General features: G+C 37.9%; 1 protein-coding gene across 1 annotated transcript in view; it reads left to right on the top strand.

Annotated features, from left to right (window-relative positions):
- Positions 1-5,255: 5,255 nt before the first annotated feature.
- LOC103473501 (netrin receptor UNC5D-like) overlaps positions 5,256-19,028 on the top strand; it is a 231,486-nt gene continuing 217,713 nt past the window's right edge. Inside the window, exon 1 of the mRNA XM_017307716.1 lies at positions 5,256-5,676. Coding sequence (XP_017163205.1) covers positions 5,592-5,676 — 85 coding nt within the window. The 5' untranslated portion in view covers positions 5,256-5,591. The remainder of the gene's footprint in view (positions 5,677-19,028) is intronic.

The following is a 19,028-nucleotide window of genomic DNA, read 5'->3' as shown; positions in this document are numbered from 1 at the left end:
CTGTGGCCCCCTAAACCTCTTGTGAAGACAACTGTTTGAAAAACTCAATCTTAAATATTTTAATATTGTTTAGTGACAGACTCATCTAAATACAGCTCATCTTTGAAGAGTTTTTTTTAAGAGAAAGAAAGAAACTAAGTATTCATCATTTCAGAAAATGTTGGGGAAGCTCAAATCTGCTCCAGTGCTTTCAGCTTCTGTATGTGGACCTTGAAATACTTCTACAAACAATGCAATTAATCAACATAATTAAGATAGTACAAACCTGCTTTGTATATAATGACTGGTCTTGATTTGAAAGATTGCCTGCAGCTTTTAAAGATAGGACGGTGCAACACAAAACTATAGGAATAAATGGATGAATAACAGGCACCAAAACTGTGCTTCGAAGAGTAATACTATACTTGAACAGGCTACCTGCCTTTGCCTGCCCAGCCAAGTAGAGTGACCAGTGGTCCTAATGGTGACTTGAGCCTGAGACACTTCATGAAGCAGGGAGACTCTTACAGAAAATCAACCATCACAGTGGATGGATTCTTTTTTTTTCTTCTTTTGCAAAATGATCAGAGAGAGGTCAATAGTCCTTCAGAGACAAATGGCAGCCAGATGGAAATTTGTCTCTTTTATTTTGAAAGGGAAAATCTTTATCTCTGGTGGAAAAAAATAAAAAAATACAGAACTGTGTTGCAATAATTTCAAACAGAGCCTCTGGGAAATCATCCACTCATTCATACCAGCTACACTTTCCTAATTGTTGCAATTAATACAATTCATTTTTTTTAAGAAACAAATAATTATAGCTTTCTACTCTAGGACTTTAGTGCCACCTAAGTTAAATTTATACTATTTGAAGAGTCATGTACTGCAAGTAAGACAATTCTGTCAGAATTTTCATTAAAATTAAGTCATTTGTTTACCAGAACTGCCTTGTACATCTTTTTATAAGCAGAACATTACACTTCTATCAAACTGTGAATGTGTGTTTTGTACTTCCTGAGTGCAAGTATGTCACAATTAAAGGTGAAGATGGAGACGGAGTACCGAACGCCAGAGGCCAGGACACGATGCAGAATAAAAGAACTTTATTACAAGCTAGAACCGGAGACGAGATAAACATAGGCTTGGCAAAGTTAGCTAATGTCAGAGGAGGGAGGGGAAGCGATTTGCCTCAGAACAAAGAAGACAAAGAGACATGAATACCGATGGAAGTAAAAAAAAAAACAAAAAACTGTGAAAACTGATTCCGCAAAACAAAACAAACCAAACCATAAAGCTGTCAGTACAACATGAACCAAAACAAGCTGATAACAGAAATTAGAAAAATTAAGTCTGAAATCAAGACATCAGAGCTCTTGGTGGTGTTGAATGGCTTAATACTTGTGTTCTTTGTAGTCTTTATCTAGTAAAAACATATCAAAAATGTTTACACTGTCAGCATGTTTTCATGGAAGAACGTATTTATATTCATATTAGATATTTATTTAGCAACATGTTATGATGACTTTTTGATGCTGTGCAGCTTGGGAGGAGTTTGTCTCAACAAAATATTACTTTTACAACTGGAAGTAGCCAATTAGCATCTCAAAAGCTCAAATAATACCTATAATATAGACTGGCAAAAGCAAATTGGGTGGATAAGCAGTGCTTGTCAACAGCTGATGGCTTCATCCAAACATATTACAGTGGAACGACGCTGTAGCGTTGTTGTTCATGAATGATCTATTCAAATGAACAAATAATTTCAGTGAATGAACTGAAACCAATCATTTCATTGACTGATTCACCCAATGAGAGAGACAGAGAGAAAGACAGCATCTCTCTACCATGATCCCTTCACACTGATTTTGTTTTGCTAGACTACATGTGTAAGGGTACTCAGAGGGGACCCGGAAATTCAACCACACACAGGAGTATAAAAAGGAAAACAAAGTTTATTTTTTCAGATACTGGTTTCAGCTAAGGGAGAGGTCATCAAACACAGCACTGAGGAGAGAGGGGAGAAGACTGGTGAAGCACGGACAAAGGAGGGGTATCTTAGAAATGTTCAGCTTAACTGACCTGTAGAGCAGTGGACGGGTGGRGCAGAGGAACAGAGGGTCTGATGACAGGGAGATGCAGGAAACCAGAGGAACAGGCTTCTGTGGAGGCAAGGAAGATCTCCACGGGGAGACCCGAGATGCAGCACCCAGAGACTTTGTCGAAAAACAGGCAGAGGTCATACACAGGAGGACAGAGAGCAGACTTAGCTTAGAGGGGCAGGCAGTAATCGGTGGTCGTGAGGCAGAGCTTGGGTCAGGGTCCAGAAATCCAGAATAGAAGGGATCCGTGAAGGGCTTGGCAGGAGGGGTAAATCCGTGGTCAGAAGGGGGGGGTCGAAGAAACACAGAAGGCTTGGCAGGAAACGCTGGATCTCTACTGGCTCGTGGCTGTCGATAATCTGGCAGGGAAGCAGAGGCTGAGGGGTGTTTAAGTAGGGCAAGGCCCAGGTGGAACAGGTAAGCAATCAGGCGTGGCAGGTGAACTGAATGAGTGCTTAACACAGCATGGACAGGACATGAATCATAACAACATGGTTATAATCACTGTTCTTGTCCTATAGCAGGAACAAACCATTTCACATTGCGTGAACGGCACAGTGTGCTGCGAATCAACGGTTAGCATTGTACCTACAGAATCAATACATTTAAAGTGAATTGATTCAATTGACTCAATTGAAGGGAATCAATTGTCCTTCCAGACTGCAGGAAATTGCAAACAATTTTCTGCAGTCTGGAAAAAGCTGCTTGCATGTCATAACACTCAAAAAGCTCTCACACAGCAACTGTCTTCAGTCAGAGGCCTCTTCAGATTTGCTGCAAGACTGACTGCTACTGGAGAGCCTGTCCGTCTACTGCATYATCATCATCGACTGAAGATGCTTACAACAAACTTTTTTTTTCCCCTTTGAGAAAAGTAAAGTATTTTTGAAATGAATGATAATCTGCACAGAGCAAGAATCTTCCTTTCTACATGTGGAATAATCTGCACAGAGCTGTTTGGATTTGTCAGTTGGCTTGCTACAGTAAAAAAAAAAAAAATTAATTAGTTGTTGCTTAGCAACATTCAAATCATTGTTTTCCACAATGAGACACTTAAACGTTTTTTTTAATTTTCAGAGCCTTTAACACAAATACGGGACAATGTGAAGTCCATTAGAGATGCAAGGGGATATTGCTAGTATTACTGTGTTTTAGTATCTAACGTGTGTCCTGTCATATGTACTGATTATTTACAACTCAAAACTCTGGCAAGTAGAACAACAATTGAATTTGTCACGTTGCAGCGCAAGCTGTAAGTCAAACATACAACAAGAGGTTATTTTGCACAAACATTTCCATTGTCTTTCTTTTGTTCATAGTCTGACAGTTAGCTCAATAGCCTTCAACCCATGAGAAATACTTAATGCTCGGCCTATGGGTCTCTTTTGGGTTATCTAGTTAACCTCGTCTAACAGCAGAACCCCAAGCTCCAAGCGGGGAAATGAACAAATGAGGTTTCCATCAGTACTGCAATAAGCAGGGTTAAAGTGGAACGATTTGCATAAAAAACAGACCTACGTTCAAATATACATCTCTGAAACATAAGTTGTTAAAATACTGTATGTAATTAACAGACGGTTTGTGTCGAGAAGCATAACTTCTTTCAAGGATCGTCACATTTCTCATGACGGCAGCAGCTCCTCATGGGCTACATAGTTACTAAAGAAAAGGCACGTTTGTTTTTTTTTTCTTAGAGTTTTGAATTACCTTTTTGTCACAACACAAAAAAATTGCAGTGATGCCACTAAAACTGCTCAGCTGTGTGTGTAGTGAGTGCATGAGGTGCTTGACTGAAGCATCTTAATTTCACTGTAGTGTTTTTCTCCAGCATTTCAATAAGAACCGTTAATTTGTGCCCCACAACAATCTGACTGCAGTAATTAATCCACATAAAAAAACAACAACCTTTAATAAGCAAACCTACCCAATGGCAAGAATGAGCTTATACTTTGCTAACTAGCATTAAAACGCCATTTAAATGCTAATGCCTCTTCAGATACAAATAGCCTAAGCTAGTTGGTGTGTCTACAGTATACAAAATATCAAGAATTTCAGAAACATATAATGATGAAATAAAATGTTTCTGGAATTGTTAATATGACTTTCTGCTCAGGATGGCATGACGTAGTGGATGCCACAAAGAAAAAACACCCAAAAAGTTACCTGTCGGTTGTACAATGTGTCCCTTGTGACTGGGCTGTGGGTTGATAAGGGTTAAGTTTTAATAGCTGAATAAAATCTGAATGGTATCGGTAAAAAAAACAACAACTGATTGAGTTAATTTTAATTCTGCTTCTAACAAGTAACTGCCAAAAAGTCGTTCAGTTTTGTTTGGAGGTGGTAGAAACTGGGTAGGGATTGCCAAAGACAAGAAAATTTTTTTTGAGATGTAATCTGATCAGCATAGGGAAATTGTGTCACTGTTTATGGTCCCTGGCTGGTTTTACAAATGTACCAATATACTCAAAAGATACAGCATAAAGAGTCATATTTCAATACTTATCAATAATTTACGTTGCCTGAGCTGCGGTCACATTTTCATTATGAGGCACTAATAGTTTTTTTTTTTTTTTTTTTTCTTGGATTGCTTGTAAATAAAACATTACTCTTTGTCCTTCGTCCCCCAACTCTCAGTAATTGTCATGGACTTAGCCGGAAGCAACCAGTTTAAATGAAATCCTACTTAGAGCCTCATACCACCTCGGGTCCGTTCCGGCTTAATGTTCTGCTTAAGAGAATATTCAATCATTTATAATATAAAATAGAAATAGAAGCTCTAATCATTACAGTGCGAGATGAATTATATTATCTTGCTCTATAGCCTCGTTTAACTGAGATAATGCACGCTTAATTGGCAAAAGGACACCAATCAGAAGCCATATGCTCAAAGGCTGCAGATAGTCATTAATTAGTAAAAACGCAATTTCAAAAGCCATTTGTAAGAGCCCACCCCCATCCCCAAGACACCCGCTCCGATATCGGCCACCACCACACTGCTGTCTTGAAAACAAGGCGTGAATTACAAATAGTTAAAACAATCTGACTGCTTGTATCCGCTCGTGACAAACAAACGACAGCACGTGCGTTTATCCACACATTTTATTTCTCAACAGGTCCACCCTCTCTCTCTCTCTCTCTCTCTCTCTTTGCTTTCTCCTCTCTCTCTCTCCTCCTCCGAAAACCCCAAAAAGCCACTACTGCTGCCGCTGCTGGCTGCCGCGCGCTCAGTGATTATTCCGCTCTCGCTCAGCTGAGTGTCGGCAGCTTCAAAGCTCAGCCTCACTTTCTTTCCCGTCTCTTTTCCAGTCACCGCACTGCGATTCCGCGAGGTGAGGTTCATAGCTCCACAGCTCAACACCTGACTGTGCACACTAGCAAAGAGCCCGCCGGGACACCGAAACGGGTTAAGAAAAAAGCAAAAAGCAAAAGGTGGGTTGTGGAGGGACGACAAATGCTCGAGACCCGCGGCAGGTGGCCCCACACCCGACGGGGAGGGAGACGAGCACAGCAGTGATGGGACAGTTTTCCGGAGGAAGCTGCTGGAGTTTTTCCATCCTCGTGCTCCTTGGTTTGCAAGTCCCGGCGACGTTAGCTCGAGGTAAGCGCAAGACTTTAATGAGCTCTAAGTGTGCGAGAATAAACTCAAAGGTGTATAAATGGAAATGTTGCTTCGTTTGGCGCTGGCTGTGGTTACCTTGGAGAGAGAAGGGGGAAGTAATTTTCCTATTTCTCACGTGCGTTCCCTTCTTAAGAAGTACGATATGTTCACGGACTGGATTTTAATGACGGCAAGTTTTTGTTAATGGTGCGTAACAGTGACGCGAACGTCTGCTTGCCGTGATTAATTACATATAATTGATGTGTTTTCGACTGTATAGAAATGAAGTTGAATCATTTCTGCTCCTCTTATGCTGCATTAAAACTGGTCACGAAAAAAAAATAATTGCATATTAGTGCGTGAAGAAGTGTCCACCAGCGCTTAGCTGCGTATGTGCACTTTTTTCCCCCTTTTTCTTTTTTTTAAAAACATTTTTACATGACGGGTCCTTCTGAGTTTAGTAAGGGGAAAAATAGTGATATTCAGCAGGTTCACATATATCCAAAAGCGTGGGCAGTTGTTTTCACACATATTAATTGTTCTGCTGTAGGCTTGGCGGTACAGGAAAATAATTGCTTAGTATCAAAATTGTCCAGAAATGAAAACATGATAATTAGATGTTATGTGCAGCTTGCAAATCTTGGCCACGGAGTAGATGATCACAAAGTCTTTTTCTCTGGGTGAATTCGTGCTGACCCATTGACTTCCATTTAACTTGCATGCCAGTGTAACAAAGCAGCATTTGCAAGTCAATTAGTTAAGTAGCCCTGAAGGTTTTCATCTCTTTGCATCGTAAGTTTTGAAATTTGCTTCGACTTGGAAATTTGCATAGCATAAATATTAGATTTAGCTTAAGTATCTTAAATACAGCTTTTCATGCAAGGATCAGGCTGCTTTTGTTGTTGATATATGGAAGGTCCTGGAGATGACCTTTAAAAAAAAAACAAAAACAAAAAAATATCAGGCTTGGAATTGCATTTTGTAGCATTTCCACTGTGGCCATATTACATTCGTGAAATGTTGCTGTGATGTTCAGAAAGAGTGACCAGGGCTTGGCAGGGAAACAATGCTACAACTGCATGAAAGTAAAATGTGCCGCTGTGTTTGAGGAGGTAGTTTATATAAGCTGCATAGGTCCTTTTTGCTGGCTGGCGATGGCTCTTACTCAGGCGGTTTGTGATAAATATTTATGTTTTTCAATAATATAAATGTCAGCAGTCAAGTACATTATGCAAACATGAAAGGATGCACAAAGAAAAAGCAACTCTAAGGGCAAAGAAATAGAAGAATTGCAAAGCATTTCTAAGTTATGGTTGAATAAAAAATAAAAAAAATTACCTACATACATTTTGAGTTCCCTACAGTTTTTCATTGCAGATTTTTTAGGATAGATTACTATTTTCTGAAAGAACAGTTATGCTCCAGTTTTATTACGCTATTTGTTTTTTTAAATTGATTTTTCTTGTTACTTTTTCTCATAAGCCTTTTTAAAAAAAATTATACATTTACTTTTTATGAATCATGTTGCAATGTTCAGTTCTCTAACAAAAATATGCATATTAGGAAAACAAACACTTGTTTTTCTTTATAGATTTAGAGATTTCAGTGTTTCTTAATTATCTCCAAAGTGTCAATCACCCTTGTTGTACTTGCAAATATACATATATGTTGAACCAAGATATATTTAGCACCGACTCTCAGTATGATGCTCATAACATGTTTGTGACAAAATGTAACTCAGCATTTCCTCTAAGTTGACAGCTCGTTTCTTTTGTGTTGGAACTGGAGCATTAACAGTTTGAGGGTGTGAGCTACTGGTGTTCTGGCAATGACGCGTTCTTCTGACACTGGAAGCAGCCGTTTCAGTATCTCCAACGCTGTAGCCACATGTAGACATTTTGGCAGGCTTTCAGGCCCTTCGTTTTTATCCGTTTTGGGCGCTAGGAGGATTAGCACTTGTCGGAAAACCTTCATTGCACTTTCATTCACCAGACACATTTTTCTCAGCCTATAAGTGTTGTTATTGTCACCTAACCTGTCTTCCCTGCTGCTCCGCTCAGCACTATCAGATACCCAAACACAGTAAGAGGAAGTGCGGGCGAGGAAATAATCCCACTGTAAATAACAGAACAAGTTGGATGTAATGCTCACGCTGAGCTGAAATGGAGTGACTGCACATACATTTGCCTACTAATGTAATTACATACCTTTCTATTGGTTTTAGAAGAGTGTGAATCTCATAAAGATTCCCAGAGGCTGTAGTTTCCTGATGCAGGCTTTATTTGTCATTTAAAGATTTCATCGTGTTTCAAATTGTTGGGGGGAAAGTTGGTAACTTAAAATTGAATAGCAAAGAAGTAAAAGTGGCAACGCCAACTGAGTTGTACAGCTTGGATGATTACTTAAATGTACAGTATGAGCTGTCAAATATTTTTGTATTTAGTACTGAGTAGTAGATCTCAGTTTATTAAAAAGTGGAATTTCGTGGCTTTACCTTTATGCTGTGACTCATCCAACCACACAGATCCAGATTCAGTAACATTCAAAAATGTCTGCGTGGAAAACCAGGTATTTTGCATACCATACTTTTCTTCTAAATCTTGTAGCTATGTTGAGGGATAAATGCATCTAAACTTTACAGTCACTTAGTTTTAATTATACTGCAGGTGTGCTGCCTCTCTCTGCATCACTCTTTATGGTCACTGCAGTTTAGTGGAAATTAAATTTTTAGATCCTCTACATGCAGTTTATTATTCTCAATGATTCACCTCCCAGTCTTAAGGCTTTAAAATGAACCAAAAGCTAAAAATATAGCATAACAACACTGACATGTTCTGCTATTTTTTCCCATGTTGTTGGAATGCCCCATCATTGATACTGTTTGGCTTTAGGCTTTAAATGATGACTTTGCTGAAATAAACATCTCTGAAGTTTACTTACTAACCCAGTTCTTGGTATACTTTTAACTCCAGTTGTCCAGCACTGTTTAAAACGCATCATCTGGTCATTAAACAGGACTCTGCTTCCCTCGGCCCTCATCACCTGCTCCCCGCCACCAGCCAAACACTTGAGGAAAAAGGAGCACTATGTAGCTCACACATCATTATACACTATATTCACTTGCTCTTGGATATCAGATATTTACTCACTTCAACACTCGTTTGGATGGCATTTGGGTTTACATTCCACAATGCAGTTTAATTAATTTTTTTAACGTGTTATTTTTTTCTTGTATTATGCCCCCTATCTGCCTTTTATGCTTGTCACTGGTATATTTTTTGTGGCTGAGATGCAAATGCTTACGGGTAGTGTTGTGAAGCTGTAGATTTTTTGTTCATCTGTAGTTAAAATGTTATTTAGGTAGTGATAAGTTTAGCTTCAAAAGGAAAGTAACACCTCAGTCTGAAATGTGTAGCTTGTTTGCCCAAAGCAAGACACCAGCATCTCTAAACGTATAAAGCAGCTGGAGGAGCAGCAGCAGCTTGGTGTCCTTCCTTACGAATGCCAAATTAACCTTAGATCACTTTCAGCCGAATAAACACCACTTTCAGCCCTTTTGTAGCTAAAATGTCTTGCATTGCAAATTTTACATGTCACAACAACACAGCAGTGCTCCAAAGCCCAGGCACAATACATGAAATTTCATTTTACTGTTTGATCAAAACGATTCAGCAAGCTCTTTGTTGAGGATTCACATGGCAGAACATGTAATCCAAACGACCTGCTGGTAGAAAAGCATCATGGTCTGGCATGGTTAAAAAAAAAAAAGACTGTAGAGAGAGGCAAGAAGAGAGACAGAGAATGGAGAACAAAGGGCAATAGAGTCATCTCTGACATGTTTTATTTATCTCAAAAATGACTGCCGGAATCTTGCTCAAGCTTCGAGTTTGATTTCACAGACGTTTCACACGATATGAACTCAGTGGCACAGTTGAGAAGGCATCCACAGTTGTGTTATGGTGGTCATACTGCCCATTCACTACTGCATTATTCAAAGGGAGTCCATTACTTTATTCAAACCCATCAAGCCCCTTTCCCATCATTTCCTCTCGGCATTCAAAGGAAACCAGACTCTCCAAGAGCCAAAGACGGGTAGGGGGTCCTGGTTAGGGAAAATGGACTTTAAAGCAAAGCATTTTGTAACCTTATACTGGGAAGCTTTAAAGTACAAGAAAATGTATTCTGTAAGATATGAAAATAGAGCAGTGAAGTGTTATGGCAAACCTGTATGGCTATTGTGTTGAGTCTTGAGGATTTCATCAATGCTTTAGCTTTAGCCCTGTAAGGAAGGAGGAATTAGCCTAGCAACCATTTTTTTTCTCCTTAAAAAAACTCTCTGCTTTCACTCAAACGTTTCAATGGCTAAATTGAGACGTTTATGTAAAGATTGTTGGACTTTCAATTTCCTGTTTGTCTTGTCTTTTTTTTCAGTTTCACAATCTTATATTTATCTGACGTAGTACCTTAGTTTTTTTTTTTTGTCAAAAAAATTCTCAATATTCTGGCCCAAATTCTGATCTAAAGATATTTGTAAAATGACCACACACTTGCAGTGAATTAGTGCTATAGTAATCATGTAATGTTACCTGCTTTTGAGAAAGAGAACAGATACCGTATTTTCCGCACTAAAAGGTGCACTTAAAAACCTTCAATTTCCTCAAAAGCCGACAGTGCGCCTTATAATCCGGTGTGCCTTATATATGGACCAATATTGAGCCACAACAGTTCTAGCAACTATGGTAAGCAGCCACCGACTTCATTTTCGCCCGTAGAAGAAGAAGTGCATGGTGCATGCTGGGATAGCTGTCAGAACGCTGGTTTAATAAAGTTTGACTGACCTATCTACCTACCGACCGTCTAGATTCAAGTCGTCTGCAGGTCTTTTAGCATCACGTTCTCCACGAACATGCTGTGTGCGAACGGAGAAGGGTCACCATCATCCGGCCACGCCCCGGCCCAGTTGTGGAAGGCTCTGCTTGCCGACCGGAGTCGGATTATTTTGTCAACATTCCCTTTAGTGCAACTCCATCTAGTGGATGCATAACGTAACTCCAGCCTCTACGGTAGTGTCTATTCTATGCGCCTTATATATGAAAAAATTTTAAAATAGGCCATTCATTAAAGGTGCACCTTATAATCCGGTGTGCCTTATAGTACGGAAAATACGGTACATCTCTCTCTTAAATGGTTTTCCAAAAACGACACTCTGGACTGCATCAACAAAAACATGTACATGGATACACACTTGTCTAGGGATCATATTTTAACTATTCCCCATCAGTTAGACGTGCTGTGTGTTTTCATGCATGTGTCGTTCTACACAGTTCTAGTTTTTAATGTTTCATGTATGTCAAGGCGTGGAGACAATGACAGGGTGTCGAGAGGGGCCATTTGCATTACCTCTTGCAGATTTGCCTTGCAGCCTCTTCTCTTCAGCCTTGAGGCTTTCTCTTCAGCAAGACCTGGCATTGCTGTTATGTTTTTTATACCACTGAAAGGAAAGCCTTGGAGATAACTGTCCATCCCAAATGCACTCTTCAATGCCTCACTGGCCAACTCAAGGGCATTGCCACAGATGTTAGATTCAAACCATACACTGTTTACCTCATTGCTAAATGCTCTCCACACATCTATCTTTCTTTCTTCTGTCTTTCTCTTTCTTTCTGAGCTTCCAGTTTGTGCCGATATGTTGCACTGTTGTACCCTCTAAAGTGCATTTATTTCATAAATGCCCCGGCCCTTCATCCTTTCTCGTTGCCCACTCTTCTCTCGCAATTTCTTTCAATGTAATTTAGTTTCAGTGGATTGTACCTCTGACAAATGCTCAGGTTATGTATCATTTCTCAACTCACCTGACTGAAGAAGAAAGGAGAGCTCGGTGTGGAGCGGAGGAAAAAAACCACAGGGAGAGCGAAAGACGAATAGGAAGGTTACAGTGCAGAATCCTTAAGCAGCTCATGTTATCAGTAACTGCCAAAGCATTTTGTCAGTAACAGCGAGGGCCTGTCACTGCTCTTCCTGATGAATTAATTTCAAGAGTAATCAAAAGCAAATACATATTTCATGACTTTGATCCTAAAGAGAGGGGGGTATTTTTGTCACCCGGTAATAACAATGACCATAATCAACTCTTATTGTTGAAATTAACCTTCTTCGATTTAGACCTGATGTACCATATTCCTTCACCATTAAAGCCAATTTTGGCATAAAGCTACGTATTTTACTTTCAATATGCATACGTATATTTAGATTTTTTTCTTGTGACTCTTGTGACCAATCAGAAAAGACATGCTTTAGGTGGTTTAATTCAGTCACGACATTTATTCTAATCACTTATAAAATAATTTTGCATCTTATGTATGTTTTTAATAATTTTATAACATGGCAATTTAAATGGATCTATGAGTTGTCATTAAAATTATTTGACTAAATGCACTGCCCCAGTGTGGAGTTGTCTATAAATGACATATACAGATCTGCCAATCATTCGTCCAGAGATCAGGATTTTTTTTTCTTTAAGTCCATAAAAACTACCCTTGTTTGGTCTGTAAACAAGTCAACCATCAGGCTTTACTTTGAAGCTTTTTTTGTTGAGTTTAATAAAAATTAAATAGCTTGGTAGTGTACGCTTTGATGGATAGCTGAGAATATTCTTATGTCTTTTCCACTGGAGCTAAAATTTCTTCTTGCATCAAAGTATCTGCTGCATATTTTTCCTCTTTTATGTGTTATAGTCCTCGTAATTAAAAAAAAAAAAAAAAGCAATCCACGTCTTTCTTTTTCAAAGTTGCAGAAAAAGAAAGAGGCCCTGACCAGTGCATCTCTGTTATGACTTCAAGCTTTCCTAAGAAGTAACAGGTGCAACCAGACACTCGTTGTTTTAATTATGTAACCGTTGGTTACCTCTGATATGCTGGTAATGTTTAAAAGTCTTTGTCAAATATTTTTAATGGGATGCAATGATATAAAATTTAGACTTGTATTGATATCTGTTGACATGACCACAATGGTTGATACACAATATTTGTGCATATCAGTTGTATAGACTCAGTTTTACTTATGGGATTAATATTGATGCGCTAAAAATAGTTAACAAGGGCCGATACAAATATTAATGCTGATATATTGTACGTTTCTAGTTTGGATTCTAGAAACTAGAATCCAACTAGATTTGGTTTTTTGTAGGTGCAGGGTTAAAAAAAAAGACAGAAAATATATTGAAATAAATTAAAAGAAAGGTCAATGCAATATGAATATCCGTAATTTATGGAATGTGAAGAAAATGTTGTTCATACTAACTTACTTCAGAAATGTAAGTTTCAGTAAATATAGGGAACATGGCCAGAAAATAAGTTAAATAAATGTGCGCAAGGTCAAATTCTTGTTTTTTCTCCACGTTTAAATTATACCATTTTTTTCATGTACTCTATTTTTCTTTTAAAATTTATTTCAGCTCTCACTGTTTCTAACTTGGAACTAAAAAAAACATTCAGTGGCACAAGTTGCAGAAAAAGAAAGAGGCTCAGGCTGTATTTCTTTCGGCAATATATGTTCTCAAATTCTGTTTGGTTCTTTCGTAGGTGTCAGAAATACAAGATGAGGTTTAAGAGTCCCTCTTGGCATATGAAACCTGCATAATAACTCTCTGAAGTCAGCGTGGCAGTATGTTGTAAAACCAACAAAGCTCTATCATTCATAAATTGAACCACAGAGCTCAGTTAGGTAGGTCCTTGATGCTTTTTCTTCAGAGTCTTTCAATCTTCTTTCAACAGAGTGAATGTTCAGAAACACGGTTCTAAAGAAGTGCATAAACCAACATGTGCCTAAAGAAAACTACCATGGATACAGGATAGCCAGGAGAATATATGCAGTCTTCAAAATTAGGTAACTTCTAAAGGTAACTGGGTGCACTTGATTTTATTTTGAGTAATTGGGCTCAGGTTTTCTTTCTGAAAAAATACAATTACTTGTATTATATTTTTCTCTCTACAATAATGTGCTACTTCAAGTTGGTGTATCACATAAGTTCCAAATTAAGTACGCCGAAGATCGTGGTGGAAATGAGAAAATACATAAATGCATTTGTGCTTTTATTATTTTAAAATAGACTTTTTTAAACAGGTTGGGGGAAAAAGGAAACTGAAAACCAGGATAGCATGACCAGCTGCTAATACTCCCACTATTAAAGATAAATTACAAACAAAATAAAATAGAAAAATAAATGAAACAAATATTTTCATAAAAAATAAGTAAGTTGGCCACCTTTTTATTTCAAAAGGTGGCTGGTGTAGAACTGAATGTAGATTTCGTACATGAATAAAGTTAAAGATAAATCGGAACTTTATTGTCCCCAGTGGGAAGTCTATTTGCAGTAGGTGTACTCATCAAACATTACACACAAAACAAAATGAAACAGAAACAACCAATTTTTTTATGTGTCAGCATCAACAAAGAGTAATAAACAATAGTGTTGGAAACGGTGCTTATGGTTTTATGTTATGAAGCATAACAGCAGCAGCAGGCATAAAAGAAACTCTGTGACTTGGTTTTAACTATAGGCACTTTTAAAGATAAACTATTATAGACGATCAATGCCTAGATGGATAATGCAACAATCAAAATCGCCAGAAATGGTTAACGTTATTGCTTAGGAATTTTTGAATAAGACTGGGGATTAAAATATTTGTTGTATTTACTACTAAGTCGTTTTAATATATTAAAGACAATCCAATCAATGAGTTGTACTTGAATGTACTACAGAAGCCACCTGCTTGTCGAATCACCACATGTTGGTAATTGCATAGGAATCGTCTCATATTCTCGTAAATTCTACAGTATTCACTTTTTAAACCTAATTGCCTCCCTATTACATAAAAAATAGCATATATAATCCAAATTAGTAGCATTTAAAGTGAATGTGCTGTCAGTAGATTGACTGGAGCAGCACTGTAGCAGAAAGATCAGTGTGAAGACTCACATGCTGTGAAACAGCAGCTTAGCCAAATGCAGACAACACACTCGCCATGCTACCCGTGTGACTCAGACTTAAACCCTCCCAGGAATGTCTCAGGATGTTACCACATGTCATGTGTAAATTAGGACATTGTTGATATGACTGCGTTACTGCTGCTGTTCTACTTTGTGTGTGTGTACATGTTTTTTTTTTGGCATCTGTGGTCATGCTGATATTTTAATAAATTAGAATTTTAATCAAAGGACTTCTATTTACATATCTTCCCGTCTCTCTTGTGTTGGAAACTGTTTCTCATAACAGGACTTAAAAAGGCAATGCTAGAATATACTGGAAATACAATGTTGCATCACATTTTGTATTCATGCTTCTTTCACTTCCAAAGTATTTCTAGTAATTGTGTTACGTTTGGTTTCTGGTTGAACCCAAAAGCAGGCAGAACCAGAGGCAGAAAGGTGAAGTGATGAGTTTCTAGTAATGGAAAATAAAGACTTTTACAGAGCTACTATGAAAGGAACAGGGCATGGAACGGGCATGAGTATGGAGCAAAACAAAAAGCAGGAGGTTGAATAGAGGTGGAAAAATGACAAAGGAACCAGATGAATGGATCAAAGTAGATGTGGTACAACTGTGCCAGAAGGAGACCAGGTTTACTAAGGGAGGAGGATAGCTAACAGAGTGATCTAAACTAAGACCCAAAAGGAACTACAAACCCAGAGTAAAAGAGTAACCCAGATTTAAGAGACAGAACATGAGAAAAAACGAAGAGCCTCAACACAAAACGCTTGACTAACATCCTCAAGTCATTGGTTGTCTCTCAAAACAAACATTTAAATCTTATTGGTATGGCAGTCATATTTTGAGATGCTAAAATGTTATTTGAAACATAAAACACAAAAACTAAAAAACAAATAAAAATAAAATAAAAGCTCAGGGGTGGTGTTAGTACTTTCTCTGCACCTGACTGAGCAGAATGAAGATGATGTTGGGATCCCTGCAGCTTGCCTCATTTTCATTAAAGCAATTTCAGAGGGTTTGCCAACAAAAGAAACACCCTTCTTATTGAACAATGAGAGTAATCTTTAAGGGACAAAAGGCACATCTATGTTTAGTTTGATTCAGAGTGTCTTCCTTTTCAGCTGTTTACCTCTCTTACATCGTTTTTGTGTTTGTATTCAGCAGCGAAGAGCAAGAGTTTAATAAAAGGGTAAAGCTTAGGCAGCACAACTTCCAGCATGCCTGGTATATTGTCCCTTTTTAAAGCTGCTCTGCATCACATCTTAGACCCTTTTGGCTATGATCAGCAATAGTGTCTTTATTAACAATCACCATGGCATTTCTTAGCTGCTCCTTTTACTCATCTAGTGAGGGCGGCTTAAGTAGGATTGTATGACGTTGTGTGAAATAGTTGAAAGGGGACGTGTCTACAGATGTAACTTAAAAATCTCTGCATTTAATGAAAAACTGATTATTTTTATTTTGTTTGATGGCATTTTTCTGCTTCTCATCTTTGGTGCCAGTGTTATGAGCCAATGATGACATCCATTTTATATATCTCACTCGTTTATATTAAGTGACATTTAACCAATAAAGAATTAAGCGTTTCAAAAGAAAAAGATACATTTAAATTACCTCTTGACTTAGTTTAATCTTTTCTTTTCATTCTGTATGAACTTTGTTTGGGTTAATTTAAAAGCTTATCTACTCTTGGGGTTGAATGTTTTCCTTTTTCTTTCTGAACACTGATGCAAGGTTATGCATGTGTAGCTTTGATGAGGTCCCCTTCAGTCAAGGACTCCCCTTTGTCATTAAGACAGATAACATCTATCCGGCTCATCGATACATTCATTTAAAGAGTACTTTTGTTTCAACCCGCAGACAGGGCAATCAATAAATAGCTTTGCCTATTTCAGCCTCATTCTATCTTGATTCAGCCCCAGTTGAAATAAAAATAACATTTTACAGGGCTTCACATTTTATATATCTTAAGATCTATTATATAAGTAGGAATATTAAAGTTTTACATTTACTATGGACAAACTATCGGTAAAAAAAAACAGGAAAGTAGATGTAATTAAACGCAAATAAAAATTGGTTAAAAAGGAAAAATAAAGTGAAGCAAATACTTTTTGCAGCTAATGGTTAGCGAGTTGATGTATTCTCAAAATTCCTCTGTATCTTGTTTGTTTGCCAGACTGTCACAGTTTCTGTTTTCTACCAGGTACCAGAAAACTGTCACACAAACAATTAGAAGGCCTAAGATTTTTGTAATTTTTGAAAAAACTTTGAATGTTGTTAGCCAGTCTGTTGAGAAGGACAACTGGATCCTTTCTAAAATAAGCATAAGAGTCTCAAACACAGATATGATGGGGTGAAAAGCTTATCACACCCATTCATTCTCGGGGACCATATAGTCCCTGTCTCTGCTTACCTTCACCAGAAGGTGACACATGTTGACATTAGTTAAACCACACGTTAGCTGACACACTTCACTTTAACAAGAAATATTGTCATCCTGATATTGCAACATTATTGCACTCCTGCTGAACTGTTTTCCCTACATCCAAACAAAGCAAAATAAAATAATTAAACATCTACCTTGTTATGTTTAACATTTTTCAGTCTGTTTCTTAAAAAATCAGCACAACTTGAGGCCAGATTGTTGATATATTGGGAAAGTAACTTTGTGTAGGATATGCAGTTTTTCACAGTAATGTTATGACGGTTGTTCCAAACACACAACCTATTTTGAGTTTGACATGATGCTGTAACTTCAGCTTACTGATCAGAGAACCGCTGCATGGAAATTCTACAAAGGTTGTAAATTCTCAAATATATGGTAAATGGACTGAACTTATATAGCACTTTATCCAATCATTTTTGACCACTCAAAGCGCTTTACACTAGAGTCACATTCACCCATTCGCACTCACAAAAGGTCACACATTTATACACAGCTTGGTAGGCAATTTGGGGTTAGGTGCCTTGCCCAGGGGCACATTGACACATGGCAGGAGGAAGCTGGAATCGAACCTACAACCTTCCGATCGCAAGACGACTACTCTACCCACAGAGCCACAGTCGCCCCAAGTGTTGATGATATTCCACTAACCTGGCCAAGCTAAAAGAGAGTATTTTTTTCCCCATAATATCTCTTACTTTTGCAAAAGAATCAGTTCTTGGTGTCAACAGACAGATCTATTATTTGTGTGAGAAACTGCACATTACACTGTTGCATATCTACAGTATTTCATCCAGATGATTTTTTTTTTGGGAATTGTTCACCTGTCATGGTCTTCAGCCTACGCATACATGTGCTGACAAGACCCATACTCAAAGCACTGAAATGAAAGAGCAACTGAAATTGAAATGTCAGCTTGAAATGAGCATGCCATGAATTAGAATGTAGACAAAAAAAAAACAAGCTGTTATGCAGCAGAATATTGTTGCATCTTTTTGGCATGCATTGTTTATCAAGTATGTCCAACTCTTTGATTAGAAAAGGGATAAACAAGTGTTTCCACTGAAAGCTTTCCTGCTGCTGACTGTCACGTTTAGGCTGCAGCGATGCTTTTATTCTAATTCCCCCGTATAGCTTCTAGAGATTTGTTAATATCTAGGTATTCCTTGCATTTCCCTTGCAAATTCATGCTGTATATCTATAATCCAAACAAGTCCAGAGAATATGATTATAAAACCCAATTCCAATTGGCAGTCCGCATTCTCTCTGTATTTATTTCACACATTATCTCCTCGGTAAACCTCTTTTTAATGTTGATTTGTATGGTTTACTCAGAAACCACCCCATCTGATGGGAATCTTTACATGGAAAGAAATGGGATTAGAAAATGTAAAGAAACTGATTAGATAGAGTGAGCTAATCGATGCAAAGCAGTTTGCACAAAGAGATCCTTTTTTTTTTTTCTTTTTCTCCACGGGGTAATCTTCCAGTTTGATTTTGTGAAGCTTGTATGCGGGCGGATTCCTGAGGGGACCAATTACATCATGGCGGGGCTCTAACCTCCGACCTGGACTGGTCCTGATTCAGTGGATCATTTTCTGGTTTTGACAAACCAATGGCAGCAATCAGCTCTTATATCACAAGAACATTTTTTTTATCATAACTAAATTTGTGGAAATAGAACTGATTGGGTTATTTGGACAATCTGGACAACATTGACAGATATTCATAAATTCTCCTAATGTCCATATGTCCAAATGGGGACTTTGCATATAGAGCTCCTGAGACAACCCTGATCGTGATTTTGACCTTTGGATAAAAAAAATAAATAAAAAAAAAACTAAGAATCTCCATTATTCTGAGCACTAAGAATACAATATCAGTACAAGTATATAAGTTTGCATTTAATGTCCTTGCTGC

Source organism: Poecilia reticulata, linkage group LG12 (genome assembly GCF_000633615.1).
Source record: "Poecilia reticulata strain Guanapo linkage group LG12, Guppy_female_1.0+MT, whole genome shotgun sequence".
NCBI classification, from domain to species: Eukaryota; Metazoa; Chordata; class Actinopteri; order Cyprinodontiformes; family Poeciliidae; genus Poecilia; species Poecilia reticulata.
The sequence above is the reverse complement of the archived record's forward strand: the minus strand, read 5'-3'. Positions and strand labels throughout refer to the sequence as shown.